This window comes from Lindgomyces ingoldianus (assembly GCF_010093535.1).
Source record: "Lindgomyces ingoldianus strain ATCC 200398 unplaced genomic scaffold BDR25scaffold_21, whole genome shotgun sequence".
Classification (NCBI taxonomy): domain Eukaryota; kingdom Fungi; phylum Ascomycota; class Dothideomycetes; order Pleosporales; family Lindgomycetaceae; genus Lindgomyces; species Lindgomyces ingoldianus.
In genome coordinates, this window is record NW_022985182.1 from 236,137 (window position 1) to 258,064 (window position 21,928).

Sequence of the window (21,928 nt, forward strand, 5' to 3'; positions counted from 1 at the left end):
ACTATAAAAAAAAGCTGCGCATGCACATCTCTTTATACAACCCTTACCTCTTAATTACTAATAAAGGAGAGCACACTTTTAGTATTACTAGCTTATAGACAGATAACACTTTAAGCATTATAACAAAGAATTTTATGCAAAGAGAAAAGGAGAAACTGCAGAAGGCAAAGTTTTATATAAAGGGTAAAACTATTCTAGCAGAGAAGCAGCCTATTAAGTTTAACAGCAGAAGGATTAAGCTTACGCACAACACAGTAGTCCTTACTTAGAAGAGACAAGTAAGCTACCTTTATACAATTAACCTAGAGGACAAGGATGCCGCACAACAATATGTTAAGCAATATGTAAGAGGGGCATATATTGCATCTATGTGTTAACTAGAGGCAGCATTTAACCTCTCTATTACTGCATAAACTATAGACCCTTTGCACAACAACATTAACACACTTAACGCACAAATCTAATAGTAGATAGATAATAGTAAGCGCAGTCTTACCTTCCTACTATTACAGCTTAATTGTGCGAAGCTGTTTATCTTTATAGATAGATTATTTGCTAATAATAAGGACCTTAGCTTATAGCTAGAATTTTTAATTATATTAGGCAATAAAGACTGTATAGAGTAAAGCAACTGCTTTAAAATACTAGGCAACATTATACACTAGAATTCTACTAAGTGTAAAAGAGTAACTAGGAGTGTCCTTACTAGCAAACTATATAGAATAGTTAGAGAGTTTAATAATGTAATTGCACTTAGTACAACTCTACAGCAAATTATATAAACACTTAAACTGCTACTAATTCTAGTAGTAATCTGCATAGATTTAAGGTCTTTGTATAATTGCCTTGTTAAGCTAGGCACTACTAGTAAAAAGCAACTTATAATTAATATTATGTTACTCTGCAAATTGTACAAGAAAAAGGAAATTGCTAAAATAAAGTAGATTAATAGTAAAAACAACTTAGTAGATGTATGTATAAAGAAAACACTAAACTAGGCTCTTTAATTATTAGTCCTAACTAACTGCCTCTCTGTCTAGATAGAAGCATCTGTAGACTGGCTAGATCTTGTGCGCAAAGATGCCTTAGACTAACTAGACTAACAACGCCTTTGTATAAGGCCTATTTTCTTTTGTTTTTTGTTTATTTTTGTTTTTTTTTGTATTGTACACACTTATCTTTCTTATTATAAGGATCTGTCACTGCCAGCACTGTATAAAAAGAGAGAAGAGCTAGGGGATTGTACAGCAGGGCTTAGAAAGCAAAGGATAAAGAAGAGAAGAGCTATTTACATAGCATAACTAGCCTATCCTAACGCATAGCATTACTAGGGCAAGTCCTAATAAATAGGGTAGAGTAAAGGCAGAACGTAATTAGATAGACCTACACAGACAGAAGGGAGGTAACGCGTACAGAAGGCAACTCTTTAGATAAAAAGAAAAGTTGCTAGTGTCTGTACGCAGCAGCAGCGTCGCGGCCTGGATACAAGCGATCGCGCACGAGCAGGATCACGTATCTATGTCACATAATGCTCGTGCGCGAACCTCTGTGCGCGAACATCTAGATATCCCCCTTTTCCTCTGTACAGAGGAAAGACAAGAGCAATAGAACTAGAAACATGTTGCCCTCACCTTACCTACCTTGTACGCTGTGCACACCGTACACCACTCTTACTCTTGCTACTTAAGTGCTTATACCATAAGCAGCTAGCTGTTGGAGCCCATTCAACATTTTAAGTATTTATAGGCCTAAGCGCCTTTTTGTAGTGTTATATAGTAATTACTGTTATATTAAAATCTATTAGATTAGGCTAGAGATTGCTGTTATCTAAAGAAGTTATTTTTATACTGCTTATGTTTCTTACTCTTAGTGTTACTGCTAACTTTTTTACTATATTTCTGTATGTTGCTACTAAAGTTTTTAACATTATAGCTAGATTTCTTATATTTGCTGCTAAACTTTATGTTACTTAACTAGATTCTAACCTTACTATCTAATTCCTCTAATTCTAATTAGTCTAAATCTAGCTCTACTTCTAGCTAATTAGCCTAGGTAATTAATAGTAAAAGATTATGCTGTTCTTTAATCTTATAACTATATTTACATAGCTAGCTAATAAAGTTCTCTATTTTACTAATAGTATTAGTTATACCTGCTACTAGACTCTGCATAAGTTAGAAACGTCTAGCTATTAATATCTAATAGACATTAACAGTATAGTTAAGATTTATGCTAATATTACTACTAGAATTATAGTAGCTTATAGCTAAAGTTAAAAGGGCTTACTTTTACTTTTAATAGTATTTTAGAGGCTTAAGTTTTTTATCTAAGAAATTATTTCTAAAAATCTTACACTTTTTAGGTATAGTATTAATTAATTACTAATTACTACTAGATGTATATTTTATATACTATTAAAGTCTAGTAAAGTTAGCTGTGTATCTAACACTTATAGTTATAAAATAAACACTTAGCCTCTTTACCTTTATAATAGCAGCATACACATAAACTTTTAAGAAAGCTTTAAATAGTAACGCATATTAAGAATTTTTTACTAAATGCTACGCATTATTTATAAGAAATCTGCTTAGCCCCTACTATAAATGCCTAGATAGCCTTAGCGCTCTGTAATTTATCTATGTTTAGAGACATAGTAATGCTATTACTATGCTTATCTACCTGCAGTTAAAGGTATACTAGCTAATTTTATAAGAACTAGCATAATTTATAAAATATATTAGAGAATGTCTCTTTATTTTAAATAATCTAACTATTTGCTACTAAGTTAGTCTAGTAGTTGTTCTAAATAACCTTTTTACTATTAACTATAATAATTCTCTGTTTTTTAAATAGATTATATTTAGATAAGGCTGTATTCTTAGATTTATAAAAAGGATTAGTTTAAGCAGGTAGAGTGTAGCTAGATTTAGTAGGGGTTTAGTGTTGTGTAAAATCTCCTAGTAACTGCTATCTAAATTTAGGCAGGAAGAAACCTATTAGATTCTATCTTTACATTAAGTTTTCTCTAGCTAATTAATGCAGCTTTTAAAATGTAAAAGCATACTCTAATTTTTAGTTTATGCTAGTATCTAGCTAATTTTAGTAGTTCTTCTGCGCTTTGCTGTTATTATTATTGCTACCTTTTTTAATATTTCTGCTTTTACTATTACTAGCTTTATTATTGCTATTACTTTTAGTAGTATTTCTTTTATTTACATTATTATTATTATTCTATAGTTCTTTATTACCTAGACTAAACTACAATAGGTAACTATTACTTAAATAGTTATTATTATCTACTACCTAATTATTATAGACATTATTTATGTTTATTTTATTAAAATTAGCTATTAAGGTTGCTAGTTTTAGAGGTTTCTTGCTGTGACGGTCCTACGCAGAGAGCTCTGTCGCGCTTCACATGACGAGCTGCCTGTGCAGCTAATCAGGATATAGAGGGTGCAACTGGCGCAACACTATTAGTTTGCTTAGCGCTAGCGTCCTTGCTAGCGCCTTAGCGCTGCAAGCACTTCTTCTATAGAGCTGCCCTTAAAGCTCTCTTTCTCCTCTCTATCTTAGTGTAGCTAAAATAAAGCTAACCTACTCTACCTTACTTTTTTAGCTTTATACAGTAGTAGAGACAGTGCTTATTATTACATTACACTAAAATTATCTTATTTAGCTAGAGGACAGCAACATAATATCTAGGTCTACTATGCAGTTAGCTCTAAGAGCTTAATCTGCTAACTAACCTTTACTTAGACAGATCTGCTAGTATAACTAAGCTAAGCCTTAGTTTGTTAATAATAGCCATCTGCCTTAAAGCCCTAGTTAGGCTAGGTAACTATAAAAGCAACACTAAGTAATAATTAGATTGTTACACCTTATTAAGGAGCTCTAAGCTAGGAGCGCTGCTGCTCTAGTTTAAATTAACTATAGGGGGGGGCCTACTGTACTAACTACCACCGCAACAACGCGAAGAGAGCCGCAGGCTCTGTACAAACCCATGTACGAACCCACCACTAATTGACTATTAGCCCCACCGTCACCGGACCCGGGGCCCACACTACACTATACCTCTGCGGACTGCCAGACCCTAGAGTAGAGGGAAGGAGCTAAGAGCACTAAAATAGGGAAGCTGTTAAGAATTAAAATGCGCGTTAATCCTACTGCCTAGCCTACTAGCAACGCCTATACGCCTAAACTAAGGACGCTGCTATGCTAGGCCTAGTTCTACGCTAACAATGTGTTTAAGGAGGACTACGCTATTAAAACTACGCGCGCGCGCGCTTAGTAGGCTAGAAAAGCACTATTGTTCTAGACAAAGGCTATTACCTAGGGTACTACTAATTATAATTTAATTAGCCTCTGCTTAGACCTACTAAACCTTATAGCTGCAGATTACGCAGTTATAGTAAATAAGCTACTATAGTAGTTATTAAAAGTGTAAGCTTATTAAGACTACACTAATACTCTTACTAAAGCAGTTAACATAGTAGAAGCTAAGTAAGTAAAAGTTAGTAAAAAGCTATAAAAGCTTTAAAGCTTACTAAATAAAACTTTTAAACACCTAGCTAATTATAAAGATAAAGTTAAAAAACTTAAGGCTACTACTATACTAGCGTGTAACTAATTATTTCTCTTAAATAGAGCTTATTAAGCGCTAAGGGGCACACCTATACTAACTATACTAAGAAAGCAACTGTAATTTAACCTAGCTACACTAAGAACACCTAACCTCTTTTATATTAGTACTATAAGCTAGGGAGCTAGGCTAAAACTGTTAGCTAAAGCAGAAGATCTGCCTAGGTTTATAGGTAAAAACAATATTAAATTTAACTACTAAAAAGACCTTTTAATAGGCAAGCTACTTTATAACGCAGACTACTTTATACCTGTAGATAGTAACTTTATAAAGAAGAAAAACACTTAAGTACACTATACTAAAAGTAAAGTAAGTAGTTAAGTGCTAGGTTAACTAGTTCTCTACTTTAAAGCCTAAAAGTAGTAAAGTAAGCTAGTAATAACTAAGAATATTATAAGCTTTCTAGAAAAAAACTTTAAAAATACTAACTAGTAAATAAAAGCTAAGACTAAGCTTTACTAGCTTAAGATAAAGCTATCTTAGAATTTTAAAGACTTTAAGGCCTAGTTTACATGCCTTATAAATAAAGCTAAGCTGCTGCTTAAGCAGTAGAAGGATAAGATTTATAACACTTTATTAAGTTAGCTTTAAGTATATATAAAGACTTACTATAATAACTTAATAGTTAGCTTTTTTAATTACATAAAGTAAGCTTACTAGATATCCTTCTTACTACAAAGGTCTACTATAAAGTTAAGCGCGTAACACACGCAAAGAGGTTAAAAGAAGCTTACACATTAGAACGTTTTTTAACCTGCTGCTGCTGCTACTGCCTTAACAACTTTAGCAACACTCTAAGCGCAGGTAGCTTTAATAAAGAATGCTATAACCTACTACTTATGCTATTAGCTAGAACATATAAGTTGTAACTGCTCTTACGCCTACGCTAAGAGTAAAGCTATAGAAGCAGCGCAGAAGCTAGACGCTGTAAGCTCTAGTAAGGATAGTAAATTAAAAAAAGACTTACTTTAAAAAAAGTTTTCTCTTTAGAGTTAACAGACAAAGCGCTAGCATAAAAGCTGTGTAAGCTGCTATTTAGCAGTAAGCCTTTTATGCTGCCTTACTGCGTCTTTGCTAGAGGAATTACTATACGCTTAAACAGTCTTATTAACATAAAGGCTAGCAGCTATAATCTAATTTACCTACAACACTTACAGACAATCTAGAAGCACCTACAGCCTAAGATGCTTAGCATTAAGTCTATCTTTATTGCAGGATATAATAATTAACTAAACAGACAGGTAGACAAGTACTTTTACATAAATTTAGTAATTAATAGCTACTAGCTACCTATACTTTTTATTTTCTATAACATAGGCTGTTATAACTTAATTATAGGCTATAAGGTCTTTAAAAAGGCTAGTGTTTAGATTAACTATAAAGAATAATTAATTTAGTAGCTAAATAATAATTAGACGCAGGACTACAAGCATAATATTATTGTCCCTACACGCAGCGCGTTTTTACAGATTAACTAATCTTATTAAGTAGACACTAACTAATAAAATAAGTTTATAAAGATATTAAAAATTAATTAATACTAACCTTAATTAACTTAAAAGCATAATTAGTAGTAGAACTTAAAAAAAATAAAAAAGTAACTTAATCTTTAACTAATACTCCCTAGCGCTAATTAAGCGCGCTAATGTTAACTAGCTGTCTCTAGAAAAGCACTTGCTAAGGTAGGGCTAGAGGTAAATGTAATTAACACTGCTGCATTTATGCTACACGTAAGGCGTAAAGATATTATAATTAGACATATTAGCATTTATAAAGTTAATTAACTAATTAAGGACTGTTAAGCACCTGCAATAGTTAATTCTAAGAATAAGCTCTAACAGCTAATGCTTAAGAAGTTACTATCCCCTGCGTACGCTAGAGCTACGCTAGCCTACTTCTTAAAAAGAGACTTAGATAAACTGCTGCTACACTAACTTAGCGTTAACTATAATATTAAGCTAATAGCAAAGAACACCTTATTAAGCAGCTTGCTATACAGCATGTCTCTAGAGCAGCTTAGGCTAGTTAAGGACTATCTAGATAACTACCTACAACATAGATTTATTACGCACAGCAACGCTAGCTACACTTCTCTAGTCTTATTTACTAAGAAGCTAAAAAAAAAGTAAAGGTTTTATATAGACTATTATAAGCTTAATGTAATTATAAAAAAAAACACTTACCTAATACTTTTAATCTAGAAGACGCTTACACAGCTAGCTACAGCTAAGGTCTTTACTAAGCTTAATATATAATAGGTGTTTTATTGCATCTAGCTTACTAAAAAGGTTAAGGACCTAACTACCTTTTAAACACACTATAGCAACTATAAGTATTATGTGCTGCCCTTTAAACTCTATAACAGCTCTATAACTTTTTAGTAATATATTAATTAGGTTCTACATAGCCTACTTAATAACTTTTATATAGCCTACTTTAACAACATTTTAATCTACTTAGACAACCCCTTGCAGCATAAGGCACATGTTGCTAAAGTCTTACATTATTTATAAAACACTAGCCTGCAGATTAACTTTAAAAAAAGTAAATTTATAGTTACTAAAATAAAATTCTTAGGTCTTATTATTAGTATAAATAGAATTTGTAAGGACTCTACTAAGGTAGCTGCTGTCTAAAACTAGCCTATACTAACTTTAATTAAGAGCTTATAGTTGTTCCTAGGGTTCTACAACTTCTACTGCGCCTTCCTTAAGGACTATAGTTGCATTATACAGCTGCTTATAAAGCTGCTTAAGTGTGGCGCCTAGCATCCTTTAAAAAAGCATAAGTTAGCTGTGTTTAAGCGCGCTAAGGACCTTATGCTGTTAAATAACATCCTTGCGCACTACTTACTAAATTATAAGACGTGTATAAAGACTAACGTAAGCAACAGAGTTATTACAAGAGTACTATTACAGCTGCAGGACAACAGCATCTGGCGCCCTATAGCGTTCTACTCTAAGACTATAAGCCTGCTGCAGATAAACTATAATATATATAATAAAGAAATGCTTACAGTTGTCTAAGGCTTATAAAAGTAGTAAGTGCAGCTAATAGGCCTATAATAAGATAAGCTATTTATAGTAATTACTAACTACTAAGCTCTTAAGTACTTTGCTATTAAGCGTAAGCTTACCTTTTACTAGATATAATAAGCTATGCTAATAGCAGACTTTAACCTTACGCTAACCTACTGCCTAGGCACTACTAATGTTGTTATAGACGCGCTGTTAAGGAAGTAGAAAGAGCTTAAAACACAGAAAGAAAAAAATAAAGCTGCTTATACACACTTTTTTCTAAGCTAAAAGTAGATTAGTGTTAGTCTTATTACTTAATTACACGCTGCCCTGTAGAGCACCTCTCTGCTAAATAAAAAGCTTATAAAGCTGCTGCTAATAGATTAACTGTATAAGCTTATTAATTAAATTCTAAATGCTAATTAGAATTATAAAAGCTTATAATACTACTATAATAAAGCGCAGAATCCTAGCTTATAATAAAAAATTAATGCTAAGGGCCTACTACTAAAGGAAGGGAAGCTTGTAGTTCTAGCTATCTAGTTCCTAAGGACCTACTTTATCTGCGCTGTTTATGCAACGCAACTTACTACACATCCTAGAACTAAGAAAATAACTAAGCTGCTGCGCAAGTAGTACTACTAGCTAAGTATAAGCTAGAACATTAAGACCTACATTAGTGCCTATAAGGCCTGTTAGTAGAGCTATATCTTTTAAGATAAGACCTTAGGGCTTCTTAAGCTACTACTAATACCTAAGTAAGCATAGCAAAATATTTTTATAAATTTTAAGTTATTTCTACCTAATTAAGCTAGCTATAATAATGCGTTTATTATAGTAGACTGTCTAAGCAAGCGCTGCTTCTTACTACTATGCTATAAGACTATTACTACTATAGGGGCTGCAGACCTATACTATTACCATATCTAGCGCGTCTATAGACCTTCTTAATTAATTGTCTTTAACTATAGACTATAGTTTACCTCTGCATTTATAGATAAGCTTTACTGCTTTACTAGTGTTAAATAAAAGCTTTTTACACTCTACTATTCTTAAACTAACAGCAACATAGAGGTGCTAAATTAGTATATTAACTAGTAACTGCGTCTATTTGTTAATTACTTCTAAGACAACTAGTTAGACCTGCTGCCCTACATAGACTAAGCTTAAGCATCTCTACTGCATAAAATAATAAGGTTATTACTGTTTAAAATTAAGTTTAGCTATTATCTAACACACTACTAGGACTAAGAGGCATGTATAAAACGCTTACTAACTGCGCTAGAGCAGATTTTACGTAAGAAGGCTTAGAGCTATGCTAAGCTCTACTACAACACTATATAACAAGTAATTAAGATTATAAGGAAAGGCATTACTTAAGCCTAAAAGTAGTAAGCAGCTTAGGTAAATAAAAAGCAGTGTAAGCCTAACTTTATAGTAGGCAACAAGGTATACATAACTCTTAAGGGCTTTACTATAGGGCGCCCTAGCTAGAAGCTTAACTAGCAGATGTACAGGCCCTATCTAATTATAGGCATAAGAGGTTATTTGTACTAGCTTAAGCTCCCCCTGTACATAAAGATGCACAACGTCTTCCACGCAGACTGCCTACAGCAGGCAGCACCTACAACGCTGCTAGGTTAGGTTAAGCCTCTAAAGGAGCTAATTAAAGTTAACAGTTACTCTAAGTAGCAGGTTTAGGACATCCTAGATAGTTATGTCCACCGCAGGCGTCTCTAATACTAAGCCTTATAGGTAGGCTATAATCCTAACCCTACCTAGTATAATGCTAACAGATTCCTTAGAGCTCTGCATAAGGTAAGGGACTTCCACTAAGCATATCCTACTAAGCCTAGTCTGCTAGCGCGACTAGACGCCTAGTTGCAAGCGTATAAAAAAGGTAAAGATATAAAACTTATAAAGGTTAATAATTAACCTGCGCTAAGGTCTTAACTAGTTTAAAGACTAACATAGAGGCGCTAAACTACCTAGTCTTAGGGATAAGACTGCCTTAGAAGGGGGTGATGTAACGGTCCTACGCAGAGAGCTCTGTCGCGCTTCACATAACAAGCTGCCTGTGCAGCTAATTAGGATATAGGGGGTGCGACTAGCGCAACACTATTAGTTTGCTTAGCGCTAGCGTCCTTGCTAGCGCCTTAGCGCCGCAAGCACTTCTTCTGCAGAGCTGCCCTTAAAGCTCCTTTTCTCCTCTCTATCTTAGTGTAGCTGAAATAGAGCTGACCTACTCTGCCTTGCTTCCCTAGCTCCATACGGTAGTAGAGACAGTGCTTGTCATCACATTTGCTAGTAAACCTAGTGCGCGCAGATTAGAGCGCTTAAAAACATTAGCATCTAGGACAATTCTATAGTATACAGCTAGATTGTTATTAGAAGTTAGTAGTTACTTTACTAGACTTAGCTTTTTTAGTTTCCTTACTATTAAGATTACTAAGGCTTAGGCAGAGAGCATTAGGCCTGTTTACTGTCTAATGTTAGTTGTATTTTATTATCTGCTAGCATTAGACTAGCTATATATACTTACTCTTACTTATTATTAACATAGAGCCCTTTGTTAAAGTTTTATAGTTAAGTAAAGGAGTAAGAGAGGCGATTAGTAGACATATATTAGATGCTGGCCTGTGCGCTAAGCGAGACGCCTGATTATGTCATCCAAGCTTCCGAAAAGGAAGGCTAATACCTGCTCGTCCGAATCAACAACCGACCGTGAATGCAATCTTTGAAAAGTTGCAGAATAGGCAATAGGCAATTCAGCACCTAGCAAAATACCGATGGGAAGATGCGTAACCAGCAGATAATGAAGTCTGCCAAATCGTGGTCCTTGCAGTAACTATCGCTCACTTCAAAGAGAACATTGAGTCGGCATACTTCCCGCTGTGTATATGTGCGGTGTGCTATGTGCACAACCTGTAGGAGGATCTTGCTGATTCAGCTTGTCTAGATATTGAAATGCTCATAGTGTTAGTCATTTAGCATTCTCACAAGAAGGGATACTCAAACACTTCGCCTGGATCCTATAGTTGCAGAAAGCACACCCGTCCGCGGCACTCGCCACCGAAACAGTCTTTCCTTCTAGCCGATTTGAGACCTAGAGTCCATGCGATCGCTGTCTTCCGCTCGCAATACTCTTGATTGACACCAGTCTCCAGGAAACATCCATGTTGCCAGTTCTGGTCAAGGTCGTTCGATGCCTCACCGAAAGGTCAAGGTTCCCGCAAGCTAGGAAATATGTTCCACCTAGGGAAGACTCAATAAAGTGCAGCAATATTTACGACACAAAACCATTGAAGCCTTATTAGTTTTAGAATTTTTGAAATACGAGCTCGGACTGTATAAAGAAGCGTGGGCCAAATAACAGAGCGTACGCCCCCTGAGGAAAGATTTGGAACCGATCGATAAGATCTTCTTCCAGGAGGACATCTAACTAAGGGTGCTTCAGAACATGTAATCGAACTCTTTCACCTCCCAACCATTTCCATTCAAGAAACGGCTTATTACGTCTCCGAAGAAGCTTAACCTCGACATGAGTGTAGCCACTGTTGTATTCAAGCGACCCGTCAGCGAGTATGAGTTCCTCGCATCCAAGGTTATACCGCATTGCATTGTGTCCGTTGTCTCGCGCAATTTCAGAGCCAGTATCTACATGAACAACAATCGCGTTACTACTCCCAATGCATGAAACCCGATTCGCGGCTGTACGGACAGCAGAAATCCACAAAGAGCATTTTCAGTTGGCTGGAAGCTCGGGAAGCCGACTGGTGAACTTGGTGAGAGTCTCGTTTGCACTGAGAAAGGCCATGCCAATGGGATCTGGGATTTCGAGTGTCCTGAACACATTAAAGTGACAAATGAAAGCGCCTTCTACCTCCTGGCGTCCGGTATTTGCGAAACTCATCGTTACTGTGACTCATCTAACAGATTCTACCGCCTTCCCATTCGCCAACTAAAATTGTACTCTGGACTCTTGTTTATATTGACCTCAAATTCCTTCTTTTCTGCTAGATATACTAGTGATATGTGGTTTGCGTAGGTACCTGTGCTATATCCCGTCATTATTAGTTTAGTCCCTGCCTTGAGCTCGAAAGACATCGGTAACCCTTCCTACATTTATTTGCTCTTCACGGAGTGAGGGTCAGAAGGTCACCAGAATCTTCTGGCGTTATCGCTTGCGGGCAGCAAGAGCGATCCCGTCTTCGTCTCCTTGTTGTGGTGTTGTCTGGCCTTGCCTGCAAGATTACTCACCCTCTGAGGCTTTGTTGTGAGCGAATTGAAGCGACCGACTGCAGAGTTTGAGACGTGTCGTAATTTCTGGGTATCAGGTTGGTGGTGGTTTCCCTCAAGCGTTGAACGCAGTATAGCATTCGCTCCATTATAACCTTTCATATGGACAAATAACTAGTAAATCGAGAAGATCTGGGATTGTGTTGTCTAAGTTATGGCTCGCCCCTCCGTGCAGCCATGGATAGAAGCAGACAGGTTTATCTATCGGTTCCGACTGTGAGCTCTCTGATACTTCGTCCACGTCTCAGTCTATTAGTTCGTGGTAAGGCGACTGACGATGAGGCTCGCTCGCTCGTAATCGAGATCTGCTATGTTGTTAGGTATCCCCATGCAACACCAACCTCCCGATTTAGACTGCTACAAATCCGCCCAATCCTTCCGCGAAGCCTGCACGTGGTGGTAGGGGGAATATTCCATATACCTCTCCCAGCAGCTACCGAGAGCGAGCATCGTCGTCATTCATAGTCTCAACGGACATTGTGGCTTTCGATGGCAAGCAATGAAGTCAACCGGCTACACGCATCCTCCTTCAAGACGTTCCGAGCGCGCGAATAATCACCTGCTGTTGCGATGTGATTATCCACAGAGGCTCTCATATCAGCTGCTAGCACAACGACTTCATGCTAGATCTCTGGTGCCTAGCCCGCGTGTGGAAGGCAGGAAGTGGGGGTAACAAGTAGGGGAGATACTTGATGATGGTTAAAATATGGGAGAGGACCAGACGGTCAATTCTCTTCGTCGCGCACAGTTTGAGCAGGACGATATCATGGACATCAGATAGGTATTGAGCACTCCATCGCAAGACACCGCAATAAAGATGGCAGCGACGTAGCAGTTAGCAAGTTATTGCCAACTGCTCAAGCCTTATTCATAGTCACTAGTGAGACATGTTGTCGACAGGAACAGAAGAGTGAAGGATTATGAGAATTTCTTCATAGCCGAGCTCGTACAACAGTTCGAGCGCTCTCATCCCCGCGATCCCGCTGCATCTGATCTGCCATTGAGGACTAGGCTTGTCCTGTGAGCCTCGTGGTTGTTCTTGTATACCCTTTCCTCTGGATGTTGAGTCTGCCGTTCAACAAGATCAGTGTTTCACATTTGCGCGAAAGGTAACACTCCACCTTATCGATAAGATTCAGCGCTTGGACATCCCCATCTGTGAGAGGAACAAGCTGAGCGGCAATGGCAAGTCCCTGCAAGGTCTCGCTGGACGTTTCTGTCAACCCTCTGAACAATTGACAAGGCTGCTGCAAAGCCACCACGCACGGTCCCGTTAAGCCCAACGTGCGCTATCAGGGTTCGTGCAGTAAGATCTGCTTTTGTCTGGTCTAATCGAGCTCAGATATTATGAAGGTCCTTCTCATCTCTGTCTCCACTTATAGTTGCATGCATGCACTGTTTTACTTTGCCCTTTCCCAGTTGAGCAGCCAAGTCTACCTTGTCTGTCAGGTCTTCCCCCTATGTCTAGGACTGCCTGGATTTGCTCCTCAGTCGCGGGAGTTTGCAGCGTTCTCTCACCCTAGACAAGTTAAATTGTGCCCAGCAAGTTGTCAAGCTGGTCCTTATGCTGATCAACGTGGTCCGATGCGCCATGTACTTTCGCTCGTGCTTCCTGAATCTTTACATCAAGGTAATTGCCTGGCCAAGCCGCGGAGAGACTGCAGCAGTACCACCAGTTAGCTACCTCCTATTTCTCTCTGTGAGCATCGTTCTATACCTTGTGCCGTAGACATACCAATACTGTATGATTTAATGCGATACAGCGTCTATCACCCGTAAGTAGAAGACATAGAACTTCTGGCCGAAATTGTGAGGTCATAATGGGTGCTGAGGCTGAAGCTAGAGCAAGTGTCTTGCGCCAACATTCCGTTCAGCTGAGATCTTGGCAAACCACAGCCTCAAGGAACTGCAGCAGTTCTGACAACCACTCCCTGTCTCCGACCTCGATTACCCAGTTTTTCGTTATGCATTAGTATTTTATTGAATATTTATTTAGAAATATAATCCTGTGGTGCCGAAAGAGTCGTGGACCCCTTCAAACGCCCTAATCAACTGTGGGTCGGGGGGAGCTGGCCTCAGCCTTGCCCTGGACCAAATTTTCCGAGCGAAACTGAGTGAGTTCCATTCGCTGCACTTGTGCGCTAGAGTTACAGAAGCAATATAGAGCTCATTATTGTCCAAAGGTATTGTTAATTAGACTGCCGCCATAAGAAATGACACCAACTGTCCTGGATAGAACGGCTTACCAGCATAACAAGGCTGATGGAAACGCAATCGCCATATACGGGACCATCCATGGCGATGTCCACTTTCCTAGCCAGCCAAGTTCCAATCAACGCCTGCGCGATGTACAAGATGTTCCGCCCGATGACCCTGAAGACTTTAATCGCGCATTGAAGCTGCTCTTTCTTTCCGACCCCAAGGACGATGTTGCTGCAATATCTAGGGATAGGCATCCTGGGACGTGTGAATGGGTTCTTGAGCGCGACGAATATGAAGCATGGACCCAAAACACTAACCACAGTTTCTGGGCTATAACAGGCTCGCCCGGAATTGGAAAGACAACACTTGCTTGCTTCCTTCTTGAAAAGCTCGAAGAGAAGCTTCAAGAAATGCTCGAGAAAAAGCTCGAAGAAAAACTCAAAGAAAAGCGCAAAGAACAGTACAAAGAAAAGCACAAAGAAAAGCACAAAGAAGAACACAAAGAAGAGCTTAAAATGCTCGAAGGAGAGCTCGAAAAACTCGAAGAAAAGTCTGAAGCAGAGCTGGAAGAAAGGTCCGAAGAGAAACCCGTAGAAAGGCTTGAAGAAAAGTCAGAAGAAACGATCGAGGCTTCATCTGACTATCTTCTCATTCACTACTTCTTTGACAACAAGATCGGATACCGCAGGACCGGACTTGGATTTCTCAGGTCGCTTATTTGGCAGCTTCTAACCTTACGCACGTCAACTTGGGAGGTGGTAAAGCAAGACTTCAAAATGAAAGAAGAAAAAATCCTGAGTTTTGAGACCCTGTGGCGCCACCTCCAGAGCATATTCTCCGTCATCGACTGCCAAACTATATACCTTCTCGTTGATGCCCTCGACGAATGTGAAGAAGAGTCCCGACAAACCGTCCTTTCATCCTTGTCAAGGATGCCTAAAGTACTCTCTGGGCTCACAAAATGTCAAATCAAAGTTCTAGTGACCGCGAGACCAAAGACAGAAATAGGGGAGACATTAGGCCACGAGTGGATCCATCTCCGGGTTGACTCCGGGCTAGTGAATGTCGACCTGATGAATTTCATTAGAGCTAAGGTCAAGGAACTATCCGACACCAAAAAGAAGCTCCCCGGGACTATCGCTAATGAGATAGAGGAAAAATTGACGCAGCATGCTGGAGGTACCTTTCTCTGGGCTTCGCTTATGCTCCACGAACTTGCTCGAAGTCCGATACATAAAATGCGTCAGGTGCTTCAAAATCTCCCTTCAGACCTCTACGAAATTTACTGCGGAATCATCAAGCACATTGCCGAAGAAAATCGACAGGAAGCTATATTCGTGCTCACCTGGATATGCACATCAGCCCGACCGCTCAACATTAAAGAACTTGCACTAGCCTTTGGAACTGGCACAAACCGGTGGGCTAGGAATGCCCTGCCTTCCGATGCGGACGTTGAGGAGTGCTGCTCTGTTTACATGTGTTGCGAGACTCTTGTTTACACGGACAGCGAGACGGAGACTGTACACTTGGTCCATCAAACGGTAAAAGACTTCCTTCTCGAGCCACGTCTCCGGAATGAGCCCGGGATTTCAGATTTTTACGTTGTGCCGGAAGAGGCTAACTTTCTCCTATTCCGCACATGCTGGACTTACTTGAGCTTTCCCGAATTCCATGGCGGTGCTGATCTGGTCACTCGAACTGGCTCAAAGCTGATAAAACATGACACCAAGACCACAATCCAGAAGAGCCCGGCCTCACAGAGAGCTCTCGTGGGTTACGCTATATCGAACTGGCTTACCCACGCCACAGCATCAGCAAGTGTTATAATTAAATGGTTCGATTGGAGTAATAGTCTCAATCAACTCCCAACTTTGCGAGATTTGTGGTTGCTGGAAAGTGCCAAGGGTAACAATGAAGCACTGGTGCACCAACTCATTAAGAGTGGTGCACAAGTCGACGTTAATGATGGGGCCGGCAACAGTGCTCTTCATATCGCCGCTTCAAGAGCAAGCCTTGGAGTTACGAGAATTATTATCCAAGCGGGCGCAGACTTGAATGCCCTCAACCACAAAGGAAAACCGCCGCTGTCGTTAGCCGCAGAGAACGGGCAAGAGGCAGTAGTAAGTCTGCTGCTCACAAGGAACGGCGTCGATCGAGACTCTAAAGACAATGCCGGTCGGACGCCACTGTCGTTGGCCGCAGAGAATGGGCAGGAGGGAGTAGTAAAACTACTTCTAGTGAAGAACGGCATTGACCCCGACTCCAAGGATAATGCCGGTCGGACACCACTATCTTTAGCCGCAGAGAACGGGCACGAGGTAGTAGTAAAACTGCTGCTCACAAAGAACGATGTCGATCCAACCTCTAAGGACGATGCCGGTCGGACACCGCTGTCGTTGGCCGCAGAGAACGGGTGCGAGGCAGTGGTAGAGCTGCTGCTCACGAAGGACAGCGTCGGCCCAGGCTCTTATGATAACGACAGTTTGAACGCTAAAGATTCTTGTGGACGGACGCCGTTGTTGTGGGCAGCACTAAATGGGCACAAGGCGGTGGTTAGGCAACTGCTCGCGCGCGGAGCGGACGTGAACAGCAAAGATTCTAGATACGGACGGACGCCACTGTCGTGGGCGGCATGGTACGGGGACAAGTCAGTAGTCCAGGAGCTGCTCGCAAAGGACGGCATCGATCCAGACTCTAACGACAATGCCGGCCGGACGCCGCTATCGTTGGCCGCAGAGAATGGGTACGAAGCAGTGGTAAAGCTGCTGCTCGCGAAGGACTGCGTCGACCCAGACTCCAATGGCAACAATGGTTTGAACACTAAAGATTTTTATGGACGGACCCCGCTGTTGTGGGCAGCACTAAATGGGCATAAAGCAGTGGTTAAGGAACTGCTCGCGGAGGGTGCAGTGGACGTGAACAACAAATACTCCAGATACGAAAAGTATCCCGAGTCCGTAACGAACCAGGAGTATCGACAGCCCAGCTTAAGAAATATTGGGACTTGTACACGTCTGAGCATCCATTTCAATGGGATTGGTAGTCGGCATCTTCATAAAATAGGCCTACGTGAGCAAGGTGAACATAGGTGCGTTATTTATTCGCATTTACGAATTAAATTCAACTTGCTAATAGGAAACATAGGGTTATCGACCTGGTTTGGGGAACCCTTAGCCTGGAACGGTACCCAAAGCCGTTTCAGCTGAGAAAACAGGAACCAGTTCCCAATATCAACCCAGGTGTGTATATCCAGGATTCATGGGAGTCTGCCTTAAGTGTACCGACACCCGCAATACATAAAAGCAGGAGCACCGGAATCCACAAACTCAGTCTCAGTAAATGGCTGGATCGTGACTACAGACTATTGGAAATTTACTGTACCCAAGGAAAAGTTGCAGCTGTTCGAGCTTTGCTTGAAATTGGTTGCAATCCCGGAAAAGCCTTTCCACGCCACCAAGCTCGTCCTGGGCCTATAATTAAAGCCGTCCAAGGGGCCAGCAGCAAACATAATAAATGCGTGCAGGAGCTTATCAAGCATAATGTTGATGTGAACGTGGTGTCCAAGAGGAGCGGAAAGACGCCTCTGCATCTCGCTATTGAGAATGCTAACTTCAAGGGCTATCAAAATCTAATCCGCGATCTCATTGATGCAGGTGCGGACACAAATAAAGCAGACTTCGGAGGTCAGTATCCGCTCGTGAAGCTCTTTTACGGAAACGATTCAGGGCCGTTGGAAAAGCACCGTCTAGATGCCCTTGCATTCCTCCTGCACTCCTCTACCAAGGTCAATATCGTCCAGCCTAACACACTCAATACTCCGCTACACCTAGCGGTGCACCGCAAAGACGTTTGGGCTGTTGGGATGCTGCTTCACGAAGGTGCGAACGTTAATGCTAAAAATTCGTCCGGTATAAGCCCGCTGCTGCTGACCGCCAACCAATTCCAGCGCCCGATGGCGCATGATCATATCTGCGTTCTCAAGCTACTGCTTGCAAACCCTGGGATTGCTGTGGATAGTAAGGCCGACCCCGACGAACAGACGCCCTTGCACCACGCCGTTAAGGCCGGTACTCTGGAAGCTATCGAGATTCTCCTCGCGCACGGAGCCGATCCACTCTGCAAGGACAAGAATAGGCGCGACGCACTCGCTCTCGCCAACCAGAATACCGCTAATCTGCCGCTTGTGGACCAGGCCGACATCATGGCTCGGCTGCGGGACGCTATGACGACGATGTGGCCCATTGGGGAAGACAAGCGCGGTATTGAAGTAGCGTGTGAGGCCTCAAACACTGCATTCATGCCGATCGTAACCCATGGTGGTAAACCCAGCGTGTGTGCACCGGGTTGAGATATTAGTAATCCGATAGATCAGTTCACTCGTATTTGTGAGCATGTAGTAACGATAGAGTGAGATATAGGGAGCATGTTTATTTTAGAATCATAAGAATTGAACTGACTCGTGCGTGTTATATACGCGTCAACAAAATCTTGTTGGGCAATGCCAGCTCAATAATCTCTCAAAAATTATCCTAAATGGTCCTATTTACGGTTTGCCCCCACTAGGGCGTGTTGATATGTAAGCCTTGCCCTATGCTATCCTACCCTCTCACCTCTACGATGCCGGCCAAGATCCCACCCGAGTTAACCCTAAAATCCTATTGCTACGCTTGCAACCCGTCTTTCAGAACGGTATGACCTCTTTGACCCACGCCATGCACTGTTCACACTGTGAAGCCCTAAATTAGAAGGAGGCAGCGCTATACATGACTCTGTTGCAAATGGAGAGGTGGTGTAAGCATGCAGCTATGTAGAAATCTGATGAAGTGAAGTGTATTGGTCTAAGTCTAAGTGCTCTGTTGCAGAGTATTTATTTACATCTATGATGGCGGGGCAGTGAGGGCCATGGCAATGGCTAAGGGGATATAGTGAAGGTAGTAGGAGCTATAGTGAAGGAAGTAGGAGCTATAGTAACCGCAGTAGGGGCTGTTGAGGCACAGGGAAGGAAGGTTTCTGTACCAAGTCCATTTCGGCTTTTGAACCTGAGCATACAAGGGTGTGAAACTGAGCAGTGACTAAGTAACATGAGATTGTGGCTGTGCAATCCTGAGCAGGTCTTAGTAGCCTGAGCAAACCTGAGCAAGCTAAGTATTAGCCCGAATCTTGGACACCAACAGTTATATGAGTTACCAGCCTCGCTTGGCGCAGAAGTAAATATATGGAAAGCTCGTTCAAAAAAGAACTAAAGTGTCAATTTACAAGAGCTGGAGGCAATGATCAAACCGAACACGAAATTGAAAGTCATCAAGTTTGTTGAATGGCCAGCTTTTCGTACCCTGCTAATGCTCTCTAGCGACCCATAGAAGCCAACAGGTGCCATTATACCGAAGGGCCAACTCGACAAAATCATTGAGTTGGTCAATTCAAAGGCATTCAGATCCTCTCGGACGAGGTATACCGTCCAGTGTTGCATTCCATCACGCCTGCCTCCTACGACTTTCCACCATCCACCGTGTCACCAGGTTACAAGAACTCGATATCCACAAGTTCTCTCCACAAAGCATACTCACTAGCCAGTACCCGCGTCGAGTGGATAGCATCGCGCAGTCAAGCCATCATCAAAACGATACCTAATGTTCGCGACTACACCACCATCTCAGTCAGCCCAGCTCGACTCTGCCGTAGCTGCATTCGCACTCAACACCAATACGGTGCATGCTCTCCTGGTGCGGAATATACAGTTCGCAACGGCTAGCCTTGAGATCCTCGACAAGTTCGTAGGGCCTCCCACGCTCCCAGAGCATATCTATTGAAGTATGGGGTTTAGAGTCACGGCAGTGGTTGATCGTATATATTAATGGAGAGAAGAGACTAAGGAGCAGACTATATACTAAGGGTGCTAGTAGCGCCCTAGCGGCACTTGCTGTCTACTAATAGTAGACAAAAAACAATAGGGATTGCACCCAGCGCTTCCAACGAGGCGTAGTACGTTGTACTCTAGTTAAAACAGCTAATATTATAGGTTTCTAGAGACGCAGGACTAAAGTCTAAATAGCTATTAAATAACTAATTCTCCCTATTAACATAAGCAAAGAGGTCTAAAAGCTTGCTGCTTACTACCTTATTCTGTAGCTAGCAGCAGATTACCTTGCCCTGCTCCTCTAAAAGCGTTAAATCTGCGCTATAAGCCTATACTTTTAACAGTGTATAATTGCCTTACAACATAGTCTTGTTCTTTATGCGTAACTTAATTGCGCTAAGGGCAACACTTATGTTAAGTCTAACAGCTATATATTATTCTAGTTAATTATAAACTTAACCCTAGTGTTATAATTACAGTCCTCTAGGAACTGCTGCGACTAATCTTTAGCTATAGATAGTATACTATTACAGGATAAGGCAAGAGATGCGGTGTAGAGGGTTATTAACTTCTGCAGCCTACAAGACTGCGCAAAATAGGCAATAGAGGTATCTAATTAACTAAATAAAGCCTGTAAAGCAGTAAAGCGCATAGATAGTAATAAGCATTTTTAAGACAACAGACTGCAGATAGATAGATTAAAAGACTTAGAAACCCTTCTAAACGCTCCCACAGGCCTACTGTTTGCTAGAGCCCTTCTACTCCTCTAAAATCACTATACAAACTTCCTAAAAGGGTAATACAGTCTGTACTACGTACTGTACCTAGGGCATTATTAAAAGTACGGTACAGCTCACAAACTTAGTACGTTGGTACCGCTCACGTGACCGTTACAGTTCACTTTACACGGACCGTAGTACGGCCTGTTAGAAGCCCTGATTGCACCTTCCAAAAGCATCGACCACAACTCTCTTCAGCACATCTAATCCAAGATCCAGCAGCTCCAGTCAGCCTAGCAAGCGCACCTTCGACGACAAACAAGCTTCACATCGTCTCTGCTCAGCATGTCCAACCTAGTCACGGAGTGCGAACAACTCGTTAATAAGGGCATTCCGAACGAGTTTAACGAGGCCGACGCGACAATCATCGGTGAAGCACCAGCTAAATTTGTCGAATGGGGCTCCGTGTCGCTCTGGGGCCAACACACAGGCACGGGCGGTAAGAGCATCAACCTTAGGGTGCCGGGCATTATGGCGTGGCTCAAGACTCTAGCCGCAAGTGGTACGGGACCTGCTGGCGAGTATAATGGTATTACGTACAAGTTTATTAGCAGTACGTTGTTACTCGCGGCCCTTGACTACAGGAGAAGAATGCTAACAGATGAACCTTACCTAGACAAAGACTCCGGCGCGACTAGCCCAGTCTCAATCCTCTAAGGTCTATAACCAGCACATATAGAAAGAGGTGGGCTCAGCATGTTCGTACTGGAACGTTTCCTTTGCCGACGTCCCGTCGCCGCTGAGTGCTTTTTCTCGCCCCGCTGCTTCCAACTGTTCTGTTCTTTCCAACTATCACCCACTCCCAACTATGCTTCTTATTTGGCGGCATACTTTGTCACTCCAGAGAAGCCATTCTCCAGCTACATACTCCTTTTCCCTAAATTATATCGTCTATAATTAAACAATAGCACAGCCACTTCTAGGCATACAAACTCCCAATGTAATCCTAATCCTCGCGTGATATAGTGACTGTTTAAAACTAGTTTTCAAGTTGTTGTATCTCTCCTGGTATTCTTAAGGCGATGGAATCTCCACCTTTGTTAGCACTAGCTCTACCACATTGTTAGACAAGTCCTCGTTGCTAGGCTTGTACAATTAATATTTTTCTAAGTGTCTATAAAAGCCTTAAAGC

General features: G+C 41.2%; 4 protein-coding genes across 4 annotated transcripts; 3 read left to right on the forward strand and 1 right to left on the reverse strand.

Moving 5' to 3' along the window:
* Positions 1–10,303: 10,303 nt before the first annotated feature.
* BDR25DRAFT_356499 (uncharacterized protein) lies at positions 10,304–12,060 on the reverse strand (the record flags this gene model as incomplete). The annotated part of the gene is made up of 13 exons (XM_033695645.1): positions 10,304–10,481; positions 10,519–10,551; positions 10,585–10,629; positions 10,660–10,684; positions 10,733–10,847; positions 10,874–10,924; positions 10,997–11,101; positions 11,132–11,316; positions 11,360–11,412; positions 11,442–11,567; positions 11,603–11,716; positions 11,822–11,877; positions 11,920–12,060. 13 exons carry the CDS (start codon positions 12,058–12,060, stop codon positions 10,304–10,306), a joined length of 1,227 nt encoding a protein of 408 aa, XP_033546090.1.
* Positions 12,061–14,933: 2,873 nt separating this feature from the next.
* Positions 14,934–15,446, forward strand: BDR25DRAFT_195438 (uncharacterized protein; the record flags this gene model as incomplete). Its single annotated transcript, XM_033684324.1, has 1 exon — positions 14,934–15,446. A coding segment is annotated over one exon (513 nt), but the record flags the coding sequence as incomplete, so codon positions are not given.
* Positions 15,447–16,133: 687 nt separating this feature from the next.
* On the forward strand, positions 16,134–16,427 carry BDR25DRAFT_153525 (ankyrin repeat protein; the record flags this gene model as incomplete). The annotated part of the gene is made up of 1 exon (XM_033683936.1): positions 16,134–16,427. A coding segment is annotated over one exon (294 nt), but the record flags the coding sequence as incomplete, so codon positions are not given.
* A 4,654-nt stretch (positions 16,428–21,081) lies between these two features.
* Positions 21,082–21,453, forward strand: BDR25DRAFT_371823 (uncharacterized protein; the record flags this gene model as incomplete). The annotated part of the gene is made up of 2 exons (XM_033697201.1): positions 21,082–21,349; positions 21,413–21,453. The coding sequence occupies 2 exons, from the start codon at positions 21,082–21,084 to the stop codon at positions 21,451–21,453; spliced, it is 309 nt and encodes a 102-aa protein (XP_033546093.1).
* Positions 21,454–21,928: the final 475 nt, after the last annotated feature.